This window comes from Cherax quadricarinatus, chromosome 60 (genome assembly GCF_038502225.1).
Source record: "Cherax quadricarinatus isolate ZL_2023a chromosome 60, ASM3850222v1, whole genome shotgun sequence".
NCBI classification, from domain to species: Eukaryota; Metazoa; Arthropoda; class Malacostraca; order Decapoda; family Parastacidae; genus Cherax; species Cherax quadricarinatus.
The window spans coordinates 18,370,334-18,394,586 of NC_091351.1; the positions used below are offsets into that span (position 1 = coordinate 18,370,334).

Here is a 24,253-nt window from a genome sequence, read left to right on the forward strand (position 1 = left end):
GAGGCCAAGCCCATGATGACACTCTTCAGGTCACTTGTTCTATCTAGGCTGGAATATTGCTGCACACTAACAGCACCTTTCAAGGCAGGTGAAATTGCCGACCTAGAAAATGTACAGAGAACTTTCACGGCGCGCATAACGGAGATAAAACACCTCAATTATTGGGAGCGCTTGAGGTTCCTAAACCTGTATTCCCTGGAACGCAGGAGGGAGAGATACATGATTATATACACCTGGAAAATCCTAGAGGGACTAGTACCGAACTTGCACACGAAAATCACTCACTACGAAAGCAAAAGACTTGGCAGACGATGCACCATCCCCCCAATGAAAAGCAGGGGTGTCACTAGCACGTTAAGAGACCATACAATAAGTGTCAGGGGCCCGAGACTGTTCAACTACCTCCCAGCACACATAAGGGGGATTACCAACAGACCCCTGGCAGTCTTCAAGCTGGCACTGGACAAGCACCTAAAGTCAGTTCCGTATCAGCCGGGCTGTGGCTCGTACGTTGGTTTGCGTGCAGCCAGCAGCAACAGCCTGGTTGATCAGGCTCTGATCCACCAGGAGGCCTGGTCACAGACTGGGCCGCGGGGGCGTTGACCCCCGGAACTCTCTCCAGGTAAACTCCAGGTAATACCTGGTGAGGAGAATCCAGCTGATTTCTTGTCTCGAGGTTTACCTTATGCTAAATTTGTAAATGCTCTATCATGGTTTAAAGGACTGAGTTGGTTGGTAAATAAAGCTAATTGGTCTGTACAAAAGGCGTGTATTGCTCCTGTTGAAATTACTGTGACCACCGCTCCAATAGTTTGTCCTCCCTTAGCCATTGATATAAATAGGTATTCTTCTTTACCCAAACTAATCAATGTAACAAAGTTGGTGTTTAAATTTCTAAACAAGATGAATATTTCATATAAGTTTTCACATCCTCTTGAATATTGGATAAAGAGGGTACAAGAAGAAATCTATGGAAATGATATTAAATTGATGATGGAAGGAAAAATTGTGAAAGGTTCCATAATAGAGAAATTGGGGCTGTGTTTAGAGAACAATGTAATTAGGTGCAGAGGTAGGTTACAAAATGCTGAATTGGGTGATTATGCTAAACACCCTATCTTACTGCCCAAAACTCATCATCTAACAAATTTAATTGTTCTAGATGCCCATAAAAATGTAATGCATGGTGGGGTACAAGATACCTTAAACAGTATTAGGGAAACTTTCTGGATTCCACAAGGACGGCAAAGTGTAAAAAGGGTGATTAAATCTTGTGTAATATGTCGCCGTGTGGATGCCAGATCCTATATGTACCCAGGTCCTCCACCATTGTCAAATGAGCAATTTGAGTTGTTTAGCAACGAACTCCGGCCGGCCGCAGTGTGGAAAATACTGTAGTATATATTTTCCGGAAATACGGTAATTTATAGGTAAATAGATGCCCTATATTGTATTTTTAAAAGAAGTATCTTATCGAAAATGGGAAACCTGCGGCTGGGGAGGTCAGTCGCTATTATTGTTTGAATTAAACAGACGTTAATTAGTAATGGGAAGAATTTTTCGTGCTCTAGAGGTTAAAATTGGGCTGACACCTCTCAAATAGGAGCCGAAATTGTTGGATGTGCATTCCTGCATAATTTGAGTACCAGGCGACAGGACAGGATAACTCCAGGAACCTCAGATAAGCTGTCTAATTTATGTTTAAATTCTGGCCAGTAAATTTTTCATAAATGTAGGCAAAAGGGGGGGGTCCTGTACATGACACATTAATCTCCAGTCAAACTGGTGAGTGTTATGATTAAGATATATTCTCCTTCTATTATATAAATGTGTTTATATATAATAATTTTTTAATATAATATACAGTCCACAAATATATATATATTTACCAGCATTCCTGGTGTATGTATATTTCGTTTATAATTAATAGGTCCAGAGCAACTTGTGGATAAGACAGTGGTAGGTATCGAAGGGGGACATTTTTTGCGACCTAGGTGTCCCAGATTCCTACTTGTCTAACTCATAAATAATAATTATCTTTGTTCATTTACTGTTATGTACATAATGATACATTCAGATAAATGTAATTTTCCACACAAGTGTTGAAAATTTAAATCAGATTGGACGAGGCGTTCTCGAGTTGAGTGAAATAATATAGAAAAACTGGAGGTAGGAAAAAAAAAATCCTGCAACCTCTTCAAAATATCTCTTCTGTTATAATTGCTATATAATTAACGAAAGCAATCGTCTGCCATATTAAGGGTTTTGTCGTTTGTTAGAAATAAAAAAACATTAACCTAATTAATTATAGCATGACGGTGGAGCTTCCATTAACAGAGAATTAATATGGATGTCATTGTGTGCTGTCCAGTGTTTCTTTATATTGTTAAAATAAGTTGAATTGATGGATGAATTTGAGTAATTGTAAGACTGTTTAAAATATATGCTGCACTCGCCTATTTGTGGTTGCAGGGGTCGAGACATAGCTCCTGGTCCCACCTCTTCACTGATCACTAGTAGGTCCACACTTTTTCCTGCTCCATGAGCTTTATCGTACCTTTTCTTAAAGGTGTGTATGGTACCTGCCTCCACTACCTGACTTTCCAGATTATTCCACTTCCTAACAACTCTGTGACTGAAGAAATACTTGTTAACATTGCTGTGACTCGTCCGAGTCTTCAACTTCCAGTTGTGACCCCTTGTTGCTGTGTCCCATCTCTGGATCATCCTGTCTGTCTACCTTGTCAATTTCTGAGTATTTTTTTTATAACTTTATCATGTCCTCCAGTGTTGTCTGGTCGAGTTCCCTTAACCTCTCCTCGTAAGACATGTCCCTTAGCTCCGGGACTAGCCGTGATGCAAACCTTTGCACTTCCTCTAATTTCTTGACATGCTTGGCTAGGTGTGGATTCCAAACTGGTGCTGCATTCTGCAGCACAGGTTTGGAATTCACATTCCTTACTGAGATGTCAGAATGCTATTCTTAGGTTTGCTAGGCGTCCATATGCTGCGGCAGTTATTTGGTTGTGCGCCTCAGGAGATGTGCTCGGTATTATACATACCCCAGGATCCTTTTCCTTAAGTGAGGTTCGTAGTCTTTGGCCTCCTAGACTGTACCATCTGCTGTCTTCTTTGCCTTTCCCCGATCTTCATGACTTTGGTGGGGTTGAACTCCAGGAGAAAGTTGCTTGACCAGGCCTGCAGTCTGTCCAGATCCCTCTGTAGTCCTGCCTTATCCTCCTCCAACTGCATTCTTCTCATTAATATCACATCTTCTGCAAACAGGGACACTGAGTCTGTTCCTTCCGTCATGTCTTTCACATGTACCAGCAACAGCATCGGTCCTAGGACTGACCCCTGTGGGACCCCGCTCATCATAGGCGCCCACTCTAACACCTCATAATGTACCATGACTTCCTGATGCCTGCCCGTCAGTTATTCTTTGACCCCTTTCATTGCCTTCCCTGTTATACATACCTGGTCCTCCAGCTTTTGCACAAATCTCTAGTGTGGAACTGTCAAAAGCCTTATTACAGTTCAAGAAAATGCAATCTAGGCCCCCCCCTCTCTTACTGCTTCCATTTGTCATAAAACTCCAGTAGGTTTTGACAGGATTTCCTGTCTTTTAATCTGTTCTGGTTGTCATATATATGCTCATTCCTTTCTAAGAGGTCTACCACTCTTCTGATAATCTTCATGACTCTGCGTACAATACATGTCAATGATACTGATCTGTAGTTTAATGCTGTGTGTCTGTCTCCATTTTAAAAATTGCGACTACATTTGTCTTCCATACCTTGAGTAGTTGCCCTGTTTCAATAGATGTGTAGAAGATTATCAGTGGTACACAGTGCCTCTCTCAGGGCTCAGAGATTAGATTTAGATTTTGCCAGCGAAGTGGCTGGTTTATTTTGCACCCCATAACCATCCTGTGGACGGTAGCGCAATAGCACATGGATACACAAAAGACCTAGGAACTAGGCCCCCAAAAGGGTTAGCAGGTGTACATATGGGTTCTTATTTATCTACATATCTACAGTTCACTTATCTCTTACATGCAAATTTAGGAAATTTGCTTAGTATATCTGGTATCTTATTTTCATTAATAAGATATCTTGACATGTCACATAGGTTATTTTACTGTCTCTGTATTCCTTAATAAGTAGACAATTAAGCACATAGTGTTCAAGACAGTGACCCTATGCCTGATCACATAATTTGCATTTACTTTGATCATCATCTGTGTCTCCCAAACTGCCAGAAGTACTTGTAACCAAGCCTAAGCCTGGCCACTACAACATCAGTCAGTCTGTTCACGTTGCAAGTTGCTCCATAAACATACTTATCTACGATCATGTTATCACAGTGGGACTCAGAGACATTATCCGGCCCATCCTCGGTTGTATGTATTGTGTCCAGCACTTGATGGTGTACCTCACCACTGTCTTTCTGGAGACTTTTTTGTCTCCACTGTGAATACTTCTTTGAATTTTATGTTGAGCTCTTCACATACTTCAAGGTCGTTCTTTGTAAACTCCCCTCCTTCCTTCCTCAGCCTGATTGCCTGATCTTTAAGTGTTTTCTTCCTGCTGTGACTGCACAACACCTTTGAGTCAGACTTGGCTTTTGCTACTATGTTATTTTCGTATTGTCGTTGGGCCTCCCTCCTTATTTGTGCATATTCATTTCTTGCTCTTTGACTACTCTCCTTATTCTCCTGGGTTCTTTGCCTTCTATACTTCTTCCCTTCTCTAGCGTACTTAGTTTTAGCCTCTCTCCACCTTTGGGTAAACCAAGGGCTCGTTCTGGCTTTGTCACCAAGTCTGTTACCCTTGGGCACAAACCTCTTCTCCGCTTCCTTACATATTGTCACATAATCCATCTCGTTTACTGAATTCCCTGCTGTTCTGTCTTACTGAATCTCATGCAAGAAATTCCTCATGTCTATGTAGTCCCCTTTCTTGTAGTTTGGCTTCATTCTTCCTGCCCTTCCTGTTTTTCTCTCCACTTGTAACTTTACTATGTATTCGAAGCTTAGAACCATGTGATCCCTAGCTCCGAGGGGCCTTTCATATGTGATGCTCTCAATATCTGCACTACTCAAGGTGAATACTAGGTCCAGTCTTGCTGGTTCCTCTCCTCTCTCTCTCTTGGGTAATGTCCCCCTACGTATTGATGCATGAGGTTCTCCAGTACAGCCTCCAACATCTCAGTCCTCCATGTTTCTGGGCCCCCATGTGGCTCCAGGTTTTCCCCAGTCAGTTTCTTCGCGATTGAAGTCACCCACAACTAGTAGCTTTGCCCTGCCCACAAGGGCCTTTCTGAACATTTCAGCCAGTGTGTCAACCATTGCTCTGTTACTTTCATCATATTTTTTTTATTTTTGGTCTTGGCCTCCTGCTATTCTGTGGTAGGTTATACATCACTGCAATTACCACCTTGGGGCCTCCAAACAAAAGTGTTCCTATTACGTAGTCTCTTGCTTCTCCCCTGTCTCCTCTCAAGCTCCTCAGAATCCCATTGGTTATTGATGAGCAATGTGTTTGTGTGTGTGTGTGTGCGCGTGTGTGTGTGTGCGCGCGCGCAAGCGAGTGAGCGAGAGAGAAAAGAGGGAGAGGGGGAGAGAGAGACAGAGTAAGGTGAGTGAGAAAGGTGGGTGAGTGGGTCTGGGTGAGAGAGAAAATGGTGGGTGAGTGGTGTGTGTGCGAGAGAGTGGTGGGTGAGTGGGCCTGGGTGAGTGAGGTTTGGGTGAGAGTAGTGGGCGAGAGAGGTCTATGTGAGAGTGATGGGTGATTGGGGACAGAGTGAGAGTGGTGGGTGAGTGGTGTCTGGGTGAGTGAGAGGGGTCTGGGAAGGTGAGTGGGGTCTGGGTGGGTGAGTGGGGCCTGGGTGAGTGGATCTGGGTGAAAGAGTGGTGGGTGAGTGATGTATGGGTGAGTGAGAGGGGTCTGGGAAGGTGAGTGGGGTTTGGGTGAGTAGGGTCTGGGTGGGTAAGTGGGGTTTGGGTGAATGGGGTCTGGGTGGGTAAGTGGGGACTGGGTGGGTAAGTGGGGTTTGGGTGGGTGAGAGGGGTCTAGCAGGGAGAGAGGGGTCTGGGTGGGTGAGAGGTGTCTGGGTGGGTGAGAGGGGTCTGGGAGGGTGAGAGGGGTCTGGGAGGGTGAGAGGGGTCTGGGTGGGTGAGAGGGGTCTGGGTGGGTGAGTGGGGTGTGGGAGGGTGTGTGGGGTGTGGGAGGGTGAGTGGGGTGTGGGAGGGTTAGTGGGGTCTGGGTGGGAGAATGAGAGGGGTATTGGAGGGTGAGTGGGGTGTGGTAAGGTGAGTGGGGTGTGGGTGGGTGGGTGGGTAAGTGGGGTGTGTGTGTGTGAGTGGGGTCTGGGTGTATGAGTGGGGTCTGGGTGGATGAGAGGGGTGTGGGAGGGTGAGTGGGGTCTGGGTGGGTGAGTGGGGCCTGGGTGGATGAGAGGGGTGTGGGAGGGTCAGTGGGGGTGTGAGAGGGTGAGTGGGGTGTGGGAGGGTGAGAGGGGTGTGGGAGAGAGAGGGAAGGGGTGAGAGGGGTGTGGGAGGGTGAGTGGGGTTAGAGGGGTGTGGGAGGGTGAGTGGGGTGAGGGAGGGTGAGAGGTGTGAGAGTGGTGGTGGTGGTGGTGGTGATCAGTGGTAGTCCAGCAACAGTGGCAGCAGTACGTGATGTTGTTGTCTATCATCGCCCAATAATTCCTGGTAACACCTTCATGTGACACACTAGTAACTTGCTGCCACCATGACAATAATAGTGTTTCTGATCGACACTTCTGCGTCCATGAACCAGAGAACTTTCATAGGCGCCAGACCAACAATGTTGGACATAGCGAAGGGCGCCGTGGAGACATTCGTGAAGGTGAGTATAACACTGATCTTCCTTCATTATTACTCTCTTATCTCACTCACAATCTTGTGGCCAGTTTCTCCTCTCAGACACACATATTTAACGTATATTGAGTTAGGTTGAACAATGTTAGAGGTTGTAGTTAACACAATATAAGCTACATTAAGGAGGCAGTTCAAAGAGAGCGCGTCCGAATGTGTGAGCGTGACTGGTGGCTACAGTCATGTCATCACCAATGATGTGACAACACCTCATATATAACATATATATAGCATAAACACCTGTGTGGGAGAGTAAGATAGCAGGTGTTGCAGCAGTACACACACCAACACTATATATCACTCTCAGTATTCATCACACATCAAAGTTGCTCGTGTATCGTATGATAAAACTTGTCACATCAAACATCTATCATATTATAGGAAAAGTGATGATATAACAAGATAAGAGAGGTACCAGTGGTACTACTAGGTACCATAAACCTGGTATATAACACCTGGCAAGCCTAACTACTGCACAATATACTTAACGTCTATATAAGACAACTTCCTATGATAATATTCACAACTCTTATAGTACTTTTCAACTGTGATCATTTTAACTAAAATCTCAGGAGAGAGTCACTCTAAGTCCAGGTTCATGATTAATGTACTGTACCTTCCAGCCCAGTAGTTAGGTGTTTAGCTCACAACAGAAAGTATCCAGGTTGAATCCTGGGCAAGGGTAGACATGGGCAGGGGTGCTAACACTTGCTGCTTGTTACCTAGCAGTAAATACATATACCTGAGAGGTAGTTGACTGCTGTGGGTCGCATCCTGGGGGAGGACGACCTAAGTATAATCTCACTGGTAGTAATTACACTGCTTGGCTTACTTGCTTTATTATCCCTTAATTACACTGCTGGGTTGGCACTGCACTCGTCTCACATACATTTGTCTGTGGTTCAATCACCGGCACAGGTAAAATGGGTATGTTTCCTTATACCTGCTATCCCTGTTCACCTAGCAGTAATTAGGTACACTCGAGTGTTACTCACCTTATATCTGCTGTCCCTGTTCACATAGCAGGAAGTAGGTACCTGGGTGTTAGTCATCAAGTGGGGGGTCGCATCCTGGGGGGACAAGAATGAGGGACCACAATAGAAATAAGAAATAGTCCCTTGATAGCACACTTACTTTGAAGATTGAGACACTTATGCAACATATGGGAATCTTTATTGAGGAAACATTTCGCCACACAGTGGCTTCATCAGTCCAGTACAAAGCAGAAAGATGTAAGGAGAGGAGTAGTTTGAAGTAATCAGTCCCTCAGCCTGGAGTTAATGTGTTCAGTCCATCAATCTTCAACTTGTCGGTTTTAAACCATTTATCTCGCACTGACTTACTTGGGTTATCCTGGGTGGCTAATAATCTAGGTTAAACATCCAAACAAATCTCACCTCGATAAGGCACACTGCTTGGCTTTCTTGCTTTAATAACCTCCAGTAAGTCACACTATCTTTGCTTTATTAACCTTCAATACATTGCACCATTTGGCTTTCTTTGTTTTATTAACTTTCATTAAGTAACTGCTTGGCTGTCTTCCTGTATTATCTCTCAAGATTTATTGGAACCTCTCAAGGAAGGCACCTTGATGCTGGTGAGGGATCTTGATTCAAGGAATTGAATGTATCCTTCCTACTGTTCACTCAGATGCTGTAACACTCACCTGTAAGTTTAGTGCTCTCCATTAATATAATAATAATAAGATAAGATTTTAAAATATTACAAAATTATGAGGTAAGTTGGTATTATGGCTAAGTGACTAAATACTAGTTTGTGAGTTTAGCAATGTGAATGCTTTTGTTTTGGCACTATACATAGTTTCATTATTGGAGTATCACAGGCCAACTTATGACTAGTTAAGATTCATTATTTTGAGATTGAGATTGATATTTCTGTTTATGGTCAAATGGGTGAGTGAGTGTAAGTGTTAACCACCAGGTGGTGTTTGTGTAATTAGTTGACAGGGTGTATCAGGGAGATAAGATGTTTTCTGATGGTAGTTTTGAAGGTGATGAATGTGTCTGCAGTTTTATAATTTTCAGGTAGGGTGTTCCAGATTTTAGGGCCTTTGACATACATTGAATTTTTGTAAAGGTTTAGTCGGACACGGGGAATGTCATAGAGATGTTTGTGTCTGGTGTTGTGCCTGTGGGTTCTGTCACAACTATCAAGAAAGCATTTTGGGTCAAGGTTAATATTGGAATTTAAGGTCCTGTAGATGTAGATTGCACAGTAGTAAGTGTGGATGTACTGAACAGGGAGTAAGTTTAGATCTATGAAGAGTGGGGGGGTGTGTTGCCAGGGATGGGATTTAGTGATTATTCTTACTGCGGCTTTTTGTTGGGTTATTATTGGCTTTAGGTGTGTTGCTGCAGTTGAACCCCAAGCACAGATAGCATAGGTGAGGAATGGATATGCAAGTGAATGGTATAGTGTGAGAAGGGCAGTTTGCGGCACGTAGTATTGTATCTTGGAGAGGATCCCAACCGTTTTGGATACTTTTTTGGTTATGTGTTGGATATGGGTGCTGAAGTTCAGGTTGTTGTCAAGGTATAGGCCTAGGAATTTGCCCTCATTATGCCTGGCAATTAGAGTGTTGTCGATCTTAATGTTAATTTGCGCATCTCCTGCTCTGCTACCAAACATAATGTAGTAGGTTTTGTCAGTGTTAAGCGTAAGTTTATTGGCTGTCATCCAAGTCGATATTTTGATCAGCTCCTCATTAACAATGGTGTTGAGGGTGGCAAGATTAGGGTGAGAGATGACATAAGTCGTGTCATCAGCGAAGAGAATGGGGTTCAGGTGTTGAGATACATTTGGAAGATCATTGATGTATATGAGGAAGAGCAGGGGACCAAGGACACTTCCCTGCGGAACTCCAGTATCAAGTGGCTGTGTTGTTGATGCATCGAAATGTTTCTATCTCGCTGGGAATCGAACCCGGGCCCTCCGTGTGTGAAGCAAGAGCTTAGCCAGCCAGGCCATGGTAGTTTGAATAAGTCTTCTTACAAGCTGAACATGTAGTACATTGTGATTTTTTTAGTAAGTTTATTTAGGTACAGTTACACACAAATACAGCTACAAAAAGTATCATACATAGAAACATGTGTGTAGATTACCCAGGTTAACCTTAAAAGTCAGACTAAATGACTTGTTCAGTGTTTTATTACGTGTAGCTACAATATTTTTGTACTGCGTATAAAGAAATAAAATTTGAATTTGAGCAATATTGAGTTTAGGGACTTTGTTTTAGCTTAGTGATAAACTATTATATAAATTCTCAAATATCCAGTGATTTATGCAGTGAAGACAGTTGTATGTATGGAGGAGACTTGTCCATTGGTTGGTAGAAAAATAAACATAATCTAAACTAGTTTTAGAGGTAAATTCTAGGTTAAGTTTGGTTGGATTTATATTTGGGTTAGCAAAAATAAATTCCCCCCTCCCACAGGCTCAAAACATAACTGTCTTCATTGCATAACCCTCTTAATATTGGAGAATTTACATAATAAACTTAAGTGAAAGGCTCAAACTGTATTAGCCCATTATCCAATAGTTTTTATTTCTTTGATTGTAGTACATATAATGTACTTTACATGTAATAAAACATTGGTAGGCACAAAAGAAAGAAAGCCACTGATTATGCAGTGCATTTCGGACATATTAATCCTAATGCTTAATTAAATGTTATTCAAGATCCAGACACTAAAGTAGAACTTCTTATGCTGTTAATTACAATCATAGTACATCAACATCAAGATTATTATTCTTGTAAACTTTAAACTTTGACTACTTTGCATTAGTATTAAAATAATGAATAATTAAGATAACCACACTTATCCTGTCTAGACCTAAGTAGTTTTTAAGTACAGTGGACCCCCGGTTAACGATATTTTTTCACTCCAGAAGTATGTTCAGGTGCCAGTACTGACCGAATTTGTTCCCATAAGGAATATTGTGAAGTAGATTAATCCATTTCAGACCCCCAAACATACACGTACAAACGCACTTACATAAATACACTTACATAATTGGCCGCATTCGGAGGTGATCGTTATGCGGGGGTCCACTGTATTAGGATTAGTCTACCCGAAATGCCTCAGCATGATAGTGACTTTCTTTGTACTTAACAAATCAAAATTATAATTACACATTGTAACCTTTGTAAAGAAATAAATCTTTATCTTTTAATAAATGGTCAGATATCTTACAGCTTGATCTCCATCTTACAGCTAGACTTTCAATAATAAGATATTACAAGGACCCCAGTGGAAATAAGTCTTTGACTTTTGGGTTATCTTAAGTAATGTACATATGTCACTATATATGATATCTGTAATTACCTAGATTTGTGTAACTATACTTCTGTGTACCTGTACCTAATTACACTTACATACTTCATTTACATGTTCGATAGGAGTGAATGGAGACGAATGGTATTTGGGACCTGACGATCTGTTGGAGTGTGAGCATTGTAATATTCAGTGAAGGGATTCAGTGAAACCAGTTATTTTTATATAGCCGGACTTTAGTCCTGGAAATGGGAAGTACAATGCCTGCACTCTAAAGGAGGGGTTTGGGATATTAGCAGTTTGGAGGGATATGTTGTGTATCTTTATCTGTTGTGTTCTGAGCACCTCTGCAAAAACAGTGATTATGTGTGAATGAGGTGAAAGTGTTGAATGATGATGAAAGTATTTTCGTTTTGGGGATTTTCTTTCTTTTTGGGTCACCCTGCCTTGGTGGGAGACGGCCGACTTGTTAAAAAAAAAATAATAATAATGATAATATCTTAATTTCTACAAGTACATGTACAAGGTATACAGTCCTAACTGACATCAGTGACATACTACTGTGTAGAAATCCACTTGTTATGCATAGCATTTTGGGCAAATTAGGTCAGTTTTGTCCCAGGATGCAACCCACACCAGTTGGCTAACTCCCAGGTACCCATTTTACTGATGGGGAACATAGACAGTTGGTGTAAAGAAACACACCCAATGTTTCTACCCTCACTGGAAATCGAACCCTAACCCTCGCCACGTGAAGTGAGAGCTTTAGCCACCAGGCCACGGGTTTTGTGGAGTGATTGAATAGAGATCTAGTGGCCCCCTCTGTAATTAGTATTTTACTACATGTAAACCACACATTAACAAAAGTCTGTAAACCCTGCATTGTAATCCTTATAGAGAATAAACTTTGATTTGAGATGGTGAAGATACAGCAAGTTATTTAGTTGCAGTAATAATACAGTGGGACAAGATGCTGTATATTTATTTTGCTTCTTTTATTTATTTATTTATTTATTTAGTAATTTGAGCATACATACAGAGGTACAAAAAAATACAGGTAAGAGCAGCATGCCAAAGCCACTTGTATGCATAGCATTACGGGCTGGCTTAAGATTAACTAAGCAATGATGTAATCAGTGATAAAACATTATTGTAAACAGTAATATATTATGTAGCTGCCATCACACATGGCTAAGGAGACTTCGGATTATTAACTCTTATTGGGTAGTAACCCAGGATATCCCAGTAAAGTTATCCCATGTTGCTCATTTCTAGTGTTGACCATTTTATGCACTCCCCAGGATATAACCCCCAAACATTTGTCTAATTACCAGTCAAAGTTTTGCCCAGAATGCTGTGCATCCTATGGGCTTTCTGATTATTGTATATATTGTGTTTGCAATGATCTGAAATAAAGAATCTGAATCTGAAAACTAAGTAATAGGGGCAGTAGGTGTTAGGAGACTTGCCTGTATGACCTGCCTCGTGTGGTGTTCGACCCTACATTCCCTCGGTAACAAGTTGAATGCACAAACATTGTAGTCGGTGAAATAAGTATCTGCCTCCCGCCATAAAATATCAAATCAAATCAAGTTTATTCTCTATAAAGATTACAATGCTGAGTTTACAGAATTTGGATATTGTGTGGCTTACATGTTTTAAATACTAATTACAGAGGGGGCCACTAGAACACCTAGCATGGTTAGGCATTTCGGGCAGACTTAGATAAATTCTTAACTTTAAAATGTTACAAATTATGAGGTAAGTTGGTATTATAGCTAAGTGACTAAATACTAGTTTGTGAGTTTAGCAATGTGAATGCTTTTGTTTTTGCACAATACATAGTTTCAGTATTGGAGTATCACAGGCCAACTTATGACTAGTTAGGATTCATTATTTTAAGATTAAGATTGATATTTCTGTGTTTATGGTCAAGCGGGTGAGTGAGTGTAAGTGTGAACCACCTGGTGGTATTCATGTAATTAGTTGATGGGGTGTATCAGGGAGATAAGATGTTTTCTAATGGTAGTTCTGAAGGTGATGAATGTGTCTGCAGTTCTAGAGTATTCAGGGAGGGTATTCCAGATTTTAGGGCCTTTGACATGCATTGAATTTTTGTAAGGGTTTGGTCGGACATGGGGAATGTCATAGGGATGTTTGTGTCTGGTGTTATGCCTGTGGGTTCTGTCACAACTATCAAGAAAGCATTTTAGGTCAAGGTTAATATTGGAATTTAAGGTCCTGTAGATGTAGATTGCACGGTAGTAAGTGTGGATGTGCTGAACAGGGAGTAAGTTTAGATCTATGAAGAATGGGGGGGAGTGTTGCCAGGGATGGGATTTAGTGATTATTCTTACTGCGGCTTTTTGTTGGGTTATTATTGGCTTTAGGTGAGTTGCTGCAGTTGATCCCCAAGCACAAATAGCATAGGTGAGGTATGGATAAATAAGTGAGTGGTATAGTGTGAGAAGGGCAGTTTGCGGCACGTAGTATCATATCTTGGAGAGGATCCCAACAGTTTTTGGATACTTTTTTAGTTATGTGTTTTATATGGGTGCTAAAATTCAGGTTGTTGTTGAGGTATAGGCCAAGGAATTTGCCCTCATTATGTCTGGCAATTAGAGTGTTGTCGATCTTAATGTTAATTTGCGCAACTCCTCCTTTGCTACCAAACATAATATGGTAGGTTTTGTCAGTGTTAAGCGTAAGTTTATTGGCTGTCATCCAAGTCGATGTTTTGTGCAGCTCCTCGTTAACAATGGTGTTGAGGGTGGCAAGATTAGGGTGAGAGATGACATAAGTCGTGTCGTCAGCAAAGAGAATGGGGTTCAGGTGTTGGGATACGTTTGGAAGATCATTGATGTATATGAGGAAGAGCAGGGGACCAAGGACACTTCCCTGTGGAACTCCAGTATCAAGTGGCCGTGTTGATGATGCTGTGTCTTTAATGGTGACATACTGATAACTATTAGTAAGGTAGGATTTGAAATATGCAAACACATGGCCTCTTATACCATAGTGGTCAAGTTTGTGGAGTAGGATGCCGTAGTCTACTGTGTCAAAAGCTTTTCTTAGGTCAATAAAAATTCCTAGCGGATATTCCTTATTTTCCAATGCTGTGTAAAGCAGATCTAGCATTTTTATAATTGCATCATTAGTGCTTTTAGTTTTCCTGAATCCAAATTGGCAGGGGTTGAGTATGTTTTGTGCCGTTATAAATGAATATAGTCTCCTGTGCATGAGTTTCTCAAAGATTTTGGATAGCAATGGTAAGTTTGATATTGGCCTATACTAGTTGTTTAAATCTGTAGGGTCACCACCTTTATGTATTGGTGTAACCCTTGCTGTCTTGAGTAGTTTCGGGAAGGTGTTAGTTTCTAGTGACTTGTTAAAAAGTAATGAAATAGCATGCGAAAGGACATGGGCCGCTCGCTTGTACAATAATGGTGGGACATTAGACAGATTCCCCGAGTTATTTTTAAGTGACTTTATGATCTCGATGACTTCTGTGGGCTCAGTTGGTACAAGATAGAAGGAATTTGGGAAATTCCCATCTAGGTAGTCCCTGGCATGGGCATTGGTACGTGGGATTTTATTGGCGAGATTAGATCCTATGGTTGAGAAGAAGTCATTTATCTTGTTAGCTGTGTCAGTGGGATGCAGTGGTGTTTCATTAGGTTTAGTTAGGACAATATTCTTGTTTTTTTTCAGTTTGTGTGTCCCTAGAATCTGGGAGTGTTTTCCAGGTCTTTTTTATATCTCCTCTTGTGTCAGTGAATCTGCTGGAGTAGTATAGTTGTTTGGCTTTCTTTATTACTTTGGTGAGAACTGATGAATAGTATTTAAGAATATCTCTGTGTATTAAGCCCTGTGTATATTGCTTTTCTTATTGGTGTTTCTTATCAGTGGATTTCAGAATGGTGCTGGTTAGCCATGGGCAACCAAGCCGTTTGTTTGTGATCTGTTTCGTTTTTATAGGACAATGTTTATTGTATAGTCTTAATAATTTGTTGAGAAAAATGTCTGTCCAGTCATCAGTACCATTGGCCTTGGAGAATTCTGTAGGCCAGTCAACAGTCTCTAGGTCAGCTGTGAAATTCCTTATAGAGGCCTCTTCATGAAACTTTGTTGTAATAGGGCATGGTATGAGAAGAAATTTCTGTGTTTGGAGTTTCATACTTGAAGTCAGTAAGATTTTATTTAGTTTTTGCATACACTATACAGATTTAACCCTTTGACTGTCAGTATTGTATATATACGTTTTACAAGCCAGTGTTTTTTGATGTATTAATGCGCCAGAATTCTCTCGGCTTCAAATCAAGCGGGAGAAAGCTGGTAGGCCCACATGTGAAAGAATGGATCTGTGTGGTAAGTGTGCACGTTATGAAAAAAATCCTGCAGCACGCAGTGCATAATGAGAAAAAAAACTCCTACCATGTTTTTGAATTAAAATGCCAACTTTTAGGTGTATTTTCGTATAGTATTCATTTTTGTATTCTCTTTTTCTTGGTCTCATTTGATATAATGGAAGACATATTACAGAAATAGAGATGATTTTGATTGGTTTCACGATGAAAAGGACCTTGAAATTGAGCTCAAATTAGCGAAAATGTTCGATTTTTTGCCGATGTTCAAGAGTAAACAAATGACATTACTGTCCAATAAGTGTCCAATTAGCCATTGTGATATGCAGTCATGAATGGGTTGACATTATTTATACAACTATTACAATAATGCAGTAGTTTGCATAACAGTAAATCTTTTATTTTTTATGTGAATAAAAATTCAAAATAGAAAGCAAGAGTAATATAAGAGGGGCCTGGAGACATGACTGATGAACAGAGAAAATGTTATTTTAGTGCCAGGAATGTCTGCATTGTTTATTCTGGACCCTGTTTTGAAATTGTTTCTTTTTTAATTTGAGTGAAATTGGCCAAATTACCAATTTCTGACCTTTTTATTGGGCAGTTGAGATTGGTAAATGGGTGTTTTTTGTACTCATTGATAGAATAAATGGAGTTGTAAAGAAATGGCTATGAGTTTAGTTGACTGGAACAATGGATTAGGCTGAAAATGGGGCACAAATTGGGCGAAATCACTGATGCGTATATAATGCCGAGATCGCTAACTTCGCAGGAGCTTTTTTTTTCCAATATTTTGCGACACAGAGAAACACTTAACCCCTTGAGGGTCTGTGCAATAGATCTACGGCTGTACATAGAGCTCAGCTCACTCTGATAAGCTGTGGGCGGTAAATTTTAGCCTTGATATGAGAGAATACATCTATGTGGTATGTGTGCACCACGTAAAACAAATCCTGCAACACACAGTGCATAATGAGAGAAAAAGCTGAGACTGTAATTTTCGATTAAAACAGAGACTTTGCAGTGTTTTTGTATGTTTTTTATAGTTGTATTTGCGATTGTTTGGTCTCATTTGATAGAATGGAAGACATATTACAGAAATAGAGATGATTTTGATTGGTTTTAGTACTGGAAATGGCTTGAAACTGAGCTCAAAGCAGCAGAAATGTTAAATTTTTGCCAATGTTCAAGAGTAAACAAATGACCTCGCATGTCTAATACATGCCAGTTCGTGGGTCTAATATATGTTCACAAATGTGCTGATATTATTTATACAATTATTACAATATTGCATAACAGTAAATCTTCTATTTTTTGGTTTGAAAAAAAATTCATTATGTGAATAAAAAAATCAAAATGGAATTCATTAGTAAAGCCTGAAAACATAAATAAAATGAACAGAGGAAATGTTAGTTTAGTGCCAAGAATACCTGCATTGTTTATTTATTCTGGACCTTATTTTGAAATTGGAGTGCGTATTTTGAACTTTGCACTAAATTGGTGAAATTACCAATTTCCGATCACTTTATTTTGTAGTTGAAACAATTGACTTGGCGAATTCTTTTGCTCAATCGATAGAATAGAAGTAATACTAGTGAAATAGCTAAGAATTTGGTCGACTGGAATAATGTAATTGGCCTAAAATGGGAGTCAAAGTCCGCAAAATCACTGATGCGTAAATATCACTGACACATCAAAATTCTCGAGAGCATAATTTCATCAGTTTTCCATCAAATTTCGTACTTTTTGTTTTATTACCTTCATAAAAAGATTCTCTACCATTTCATAAGAAAAAATAACAATTATTTTTTTAAAATTCTTGGATACTGGTGAACACTTTGAAATTTGGCCTCTGGATCCTGAAAGGGTTAAGGATTTGGGGTCTTGACAGTCAAAGGGATGACCCCTTTGGGGTCAGCAGGGCCTCTCCTAAACTTGTTCTCAGGGTCGAAAATTTTTTCGAAAAAATAATTTTTTTTTTTCATGAAATGATAAGAGAATCTTTTCCCGATCATAATGACACCAAAAGTATGAAATTTGATGGAAAACTTATGGAATTATGTTCTCGCGGTGTTAGTCTCAACGATGTTTACGCATTGGTGAATTCGCCCACTTTGAGCCCTATTTTCGGCCAATTCCAATGTAGCAGTCAACAAAACTCAGTTATTTCGTTAGAAGTCCATTTTTTTTTATCAAATGAGTACAAGAAACCAGCCAATTACCGATTTCAACTATCCAGTAAAGTGGTCAAAAATTGGCAATTTTTGCTAATTTTAAAAGATGCCAATTTCAAAATAGTCCAGAATAAACAAGACACATTCCTGGTACTAAAATAACATTTTCTCTGTTCATTAGTCACGTCCCCACGCCCCTCTTACATTTCTTTAGCTTTCCACTTCGAACTTTTATTCTCACAATAAACAGAAGATTTACTGTTATGCAGACTACTGCATTAGTGTAAAAATGGTATGAATAATATCAGTGTACTTGTGAAAGAATATTAGACTCACCAATTGACGTGTATTGGACGCGTGGCATGATTTGTTTGCTTTCGAAAATTGGCAAAAATCGAACATTTCTGCTACTTTGAGCTCAATTTCAAGGTACTTTTCATTGTGAAACCAATGAAAATCAAATCAATTTCTGTAATATGTCTTCCATTCTATAAAATGACACCAAGAAAACTAGAATACAACCATAAATACCATACGAAAATACAGTGGTCCCTCGATAATCGTCGGGCTCGATAGTAGTCCTTTTCGGAAATCGTCGCATTATTTTCGTCCAAACATTGGCTCGCAAATGGTCGGTTGACTCTCTAATCGTCGTTCGTCCTGGACGCATACTCACAGCTCTGAGCCGCCTCGGCCTCCCTTCCCAGCCAGTGTGCCATTGTTTACCAGTGAGCGATGGTCCCCTCACTTGGTCATACGAAATATTTTATAATATTCCATTCATTTTAGTGCCTGCAAGTGCTAAATAAGCTACCATGGCTCCAAAGAAAGCTCCTAGTGCCAAGCCTTTGGTAAAGAAGGTGAGAAATACGATTGAATTTAAGAAAAACATCATTGAACAATATGAAAGTGGCATATGTGTGGCCGAATTGGCCAGGATGTATAACAAACCCCATACAACCATATCTTCCATCGTTGCAAAGAAAAAGGAAATCAAGGAAGTTGTTGTTGCTTGGAGAAAATTATGGCCAGATTGTGTCCACAAGAGGGATTTTGAAGGGTTTTTGGCTGACCCTGATGAGCCTATGTCAGTTGTGAAATCTATTGTGGCATTGGGGAGTTCCATGGGGTTGGATGTGAGTTTGGAGGATGTGGAAGAGTTGGTGGAGGACCACAATGAAGAGCTAACCTCTGGGGAGCTGCAAGAGCTTCAGCAAGAACAGCAACAGATCGCAGCTCAGGAACTTGCTGCAGAAGATGAGGAAGAGAGATGGAAGATTTTTGAAATGTGGGGTAGGATGGAAAGATTTATGGAGAAACATCACCCTGAGAAGGATGTTGCAAGCCATATCGGCAACTTGTACAGTGACAGTCTTGGCCCATTTTAGGGAAGTTTTAACCCTTAAATGGTCCAAACGTATATATACGTTTTTTCAACATCTGAAAGTATGTAAAAAATGTATATCTTTTTTTTGTTTGTTTTACATGTGAAAACGTGTAAAAAAAACTTATCTACTTTTTTTTTGTTGTATTTGAAAATATGTAAAAAAAAAGTAGATCTACTTTTGGAGCACTACGAATTTGAACATCGATCTGTTTGGACCGTTTAAGGGTTAAAGAGACGTCAGAAACAGAGCTCTCTGGACACTTTTTTTGTGAGACAGGACTCCAGTGACTCTCAAACTGGTCCTAGTGGCATTAAGAAACAGAAGAGAAGTATGTAACCCCAGAAAAGGACTAGGTACCTGAGGTGTTGATGGAAGGGGATTCTCCTTCCGAACAGTAACTAATCCTATCTCTCTCCTCCTCCATTCTTCCATACACTAAAAAGAATCACCAATAAAGGTAAGTGTTATGCTGTTAATGTTTCATCATTTCCCATTGTATTGTTTATGTACTACATCTATATTTCCTGGGTGCCAGGAACAGATTAATTGTATTTACATTATTTCTTATGGGGAAAATTGATTCGAAAATTGTGTATTTCGATAATTGTCGCACTTCCAGGAACGGATTAATGATGATAAACGAGGGACCACTGTACACTGCAAAGTCGCTGTTTTCAACCAAAAACAAGGTTGGAGTTTTTTTTTCTCATTACCTGGAGTTTACCTGGAGAGAGTTCCGGGGGTCAACGCCCCCGCGGCCCGGTCTGTGACCAGGTCTCCTGGTGGATCAGAGCCTGATCAACCAGGCTGTTACTGCTGGCTGCACGCAAACCACGCGAGCCACAGCCCGGCTGGTCAGGTACCGACTTTAGGTGCTTGTCCAGTACCAGCTTGAAGACTGCCAGGGGTCTGTTGGTAATCCCCCTTATGTATGCTGGGAGGCAGTTGAACAGTCTCGGGCCCCTGACACTTATTGTATGGCCTCTTAACGTGCTAGTGACACCCCTGCTTTTCATTGGGGGATGTTGCATCGTCTGCCAAGTCTTTTGCTTTCGTTGTGAGTGATTTTCGTTTGCAAGTTCGGTACTAATCCCTCTAGGATTTTCCAGGTGTATATAATCATGTATCTCTCCCGCCTGCGTTCCAGGGAATACAGGTTCAGGAACTTCAAGCGCTCCCAGTAATTGAGGTGTTTTATCTCCGTTATGCGTGCCGTATGAAGGTTCTCTGTACATTTTCTAGGTCAGCAATTTCACCTGCCTTGAAAGGTGCTGTTAGTGTGTGTGTGCACTGTGTGCTGCAGGATTTTTTTTTATACTGTGCACACTGACCACACAGACCCATTCTTTCATATGTAGGCCTACCAGCTTTCTCTCACTAGATTTGAAGGCGCTAGAATTTATGCGTACTAGTACGGCACCAACCCTGGCATGCAAGCTGTAATAGTATGACACCGACCCTGAAAGGGTTATGTACTAGGATTAGTCTGCCCAAAATGCCATGGCACAGTAGTGGCTTTCTTTGTACTTATCAAACGAAAATTGTAATTGAACATTGTTACCTTCAGAAAGAAATAAAGTCTTTACTCTTTATTCTTTTTTATTATTTACTCTCTTAAGCTGGGTAGCTGGACTTGAGTCCTGGAGGTGGAAGTACTGTGCTTGCATTCTGAAGGTGTGGGGATATTGCAGTTTGGAGGATATCCAAACTGTGATGTTTGTGTTCTGGCAAGACAGTAAACGACTGAGCAACATTATGAGTACAGTGGACCCCCGGTTAACGATTTTAATCCGTGCAAGAGGGCTCATCGTTATGCGAAATAATCGTTATGCGAATGAATTTTCCCCATAAGAAATAATGGAAATAAAATTAATCCGTGCAAGACGCCCAAAAGTATGAAAAAAATTTTTTTTTACCACATGAAATGTTAATTTTAATACACACAAACTGAAAAAGGCATGCACAATTACATGACACCTTACTTTTATTGAAGATCTGGTGATGATTGATGGGATGGGAGGAGGGGAGAGCATTATCTTCTTACTGTTTAGAAGGGGAATCCCCTTCCATTAGGACTTGAGGTAGCAAGTCCTTTTCTGGGGTTACTTCCCTTCTTCTTTTAATGCCACTAGGACCAGCTTGAGAGTCACTGGACCTCTGTCGCACAACAAATCTGTCCATAGAGCTCTGTACCTCCCGTTCCTTCAAGACTTTCCTAAAATGGGCCATAACATTGTCATTGAAATAGTCACAAGCACGGCTTGCAACAGCTGTGTCAGGGTGATTTTCATCTATAAAGGTTTGCAGTTCAACCCACTCTGCACACATTTCCTTAATCTTTGAAGTAGGCACAATGGATTCCACAACTGGCATAGGCTTCTCAGGGTTAGCCCCAAACCCTTCAAAATCTTTCTTAATTTCCATACTAATTCCCACCCTTTTTACCACAGGGTTGGCACTAGAAGCTTTCTTGGGGCCCATGGTCACTTATTTTCCACAAACAGCACCGAAAACACTGTAATAATACGAAATATTCCGAGTGTATGCTTGGATGTTACCGCGGAGGCTGGCTGGTAAACAATGGGACGGCCGGCACATGTGAGGGCACATTGGACGCGTCTCGGACGAAAATCGGTATGCGGGTTTTTAATCGGTATGCGGGGCAAAAATTTTGCGATAAAAGTAATCGTTATGCGGAAAAATCGCTATGCGATGCCATCGTTATGCGGGGGTCCACTGTATTTATTTTATTTATTTATTTTATTTATTTTTTTTTTTTGTGAGGGGGGGGGGGTCACCCTACCTTAGTGGAAGACAGCCAGTGCAATAAAAAAATTATATTGATATGTATCGCTGAGCATCTGATGTTAAGTTAAATCACTGAACAAATATACTGTGGCAAATCATTTATTTGAACCACATACATACCTAATTATTCTAACTAAACTCACACATATACAGCATATTTATCTAAAAAAAAATACAGAACAGAGTATGCACGAAACTGCATGCATACTCTGGGCCTCGCTAAATATACATTCATTTAATGGCATTTTGCTTATATTCCTTTTATACAGATTGTATTCTTCAGTTATTTGTACAGTACTGTACAGTAAACAAACTAAAATCAAGAAGACACATTTATACTAATACAGTGGACCCCCGCATAACGATTTTAATCCGTGCAAGAGGGGTAATTGTTATGCGAAATAATCGGTATGTGAATGAATTTTCCCCATAAGAAATAATGGAAATAAAATTAATCCGTGCAAGACACCCAAAAGTATGAAAAAAAAAATTTTTTACCACATGAAATATACATTTTCCTACACACAAAGAGAAGGATACATGCACAATAGTAGAGTAGTACATGCACAGTATATATTGTGCATGTACTAGTCTACTAAATGAAGAATAAATGACACTTACCTTTATTGAAGATGCAGCAATGACTGATGAGACACTGTGTCCTGGGAGTGCCTTTTCCTCCTGAGTACTGTAGGTCCTGTTTGGCATTTTCTTCCAGAACAGGCCTTATCACACTGTGTATGCCACTACGATTCTTAAATCTCTCAAACCAACCTTTGCTGGCTTTAAATTCACCAATATGAGCACTAGTTCCAGGCATTTTTCCCTGTTCACCTGGGTGTTAGTCGACTTGTGTGGGTTGCATCCTGGGAGACAAGATTAAGGACCCCAATGGAAATAAGTTAGACAGTCTTCGATGACACTGACTTTTTTGGGTTATCCTGGGTGGCAAATCCTCTGGGGTTAATTGTTTCTTGGTATTCTCAATAAGCCACACCAACAACGGTGCTACAGCAGCAGCAGCAGCTGACGGTGGTACAGCAGCAACAGACGATGCTACAGCAGCAACAGACGATGTTACAGCAGCAGCAGACGATGCTACAGCAGCAGCAGCAGCTGACGGTGGTACAGCAGCAACAGACGACGCTACAGCAGCAACAGACGATGTTACAGCAGCAGCAGACGATGCTACAGCAGCAGCAGCAGCTGACAGTGCAGCAGCAGCAGCAGCTGTACCACCAATAGTAGCGATGGTTGATTGGGGTTTATTATACAACCTGGCCAGCTCGGAGACACGCACTCCACTTTCATACTTATCAATGATCTTTTTCTTCATCTCTATTGTAATTCTCACCCTTATTGCTGTAGGGTTGGCACTAGAAGCTTTCTTGGGGCCCATGGTCACTTATTTTCCAGAAAAAGCACCGAAAACACTGTAATAATACGAAATATTCCGATTGTATGCTTGGATGTTACCGCGGAGGCTGGCTGATAAACAATGCCACCGGCGGAACATGTGAGCGTGGCTCAGGCCGCACATTGGACGTGTCTCGGACGAAAATCGGTGAGCGGGTTTTTAATCGGTATGCGCGGCAAAATTTTTGCGATTAAAGCAAGCGGTATGCGGATTAATCGCTATGTGATGCCATCGTTATGCGGGGGTCCACTGTACATGTAAATGGCTTTCTGAAACCCCAATGGAAATAAGTCCCATGGATGACTTGACTGGATTATCTTTGATTAATAACTACACTTAAATCTAGGCAAGATAAAAGTGGTTAACATTTATTAAAATCTTTATTTAATCTTAATACTAATGCAAGGTAGTCAAGGTGGAGGTTTATATGAATAATCTTGAAGTTTCACGTGTTAATAACAATATAGGTCGGCCATCACTAATCTGGCAATCATATATCCGGTTCCATCAGTAATCCGGCACTAATTTTGGCTAGCATAATTTCAAATTTCATCATTATACTGATTCAAATCATTATACTTACTCAGAAATGGTGCAGATGGTTGTAAATCCACAGTATCAAGCCAGTGGAGGAAAAAGTAGTGGTGCAGTTGAGGAAGATGTAGCAGAAAGTTTCTCTCTTGATAGGTTATTAAGTGTATTCTTACCTAACCACTCTGTAATCCGGGAAACTCACTAATCCGGCACACTACAGGTCCCGTGATGCTGGATTAGTGATGGCTGACCTGTATTATAATTAATGCTTCAAACAGTAATATTTCATGGATTGGCATATGTTTAATAGACTAGGGGTAATATATGTATATAATATAATATAATAATACAGAGATTACCTGAATCCCTTCA

At 40.6% G+C, this 24,253-nt stretch overlaps 1 protein-coding gene across 4 annotated transcripts in view; it reads left to right on the top strand.

The window, feature by feature from the left end:
• Window positions 1-6,621: 6,621 nt before the first annotated feature.
• Window positions 6,622-24,253, top strand: part of IntS6 (integrator complex subunit 6) — a 438,513-nt gene continuing 420,881 nt past the window's right edge. For all 4 annotated transcript variants that reach the window (XM_070097997.1, XM_070097998.1, XM_070098000.1 and 1 more), the window contains exon 1: window positions 6,622-6,872. In XM_070097997.1, the coding sequence (XP_069954098.1) occupies window positions 6,756-6,872 (117 nt within the window). In that variant the 5' untranslated portion in view covers window positions 6,622-6,755. The remainder of the gene's footprint in view (window positions 6,873-24,253) is intronic.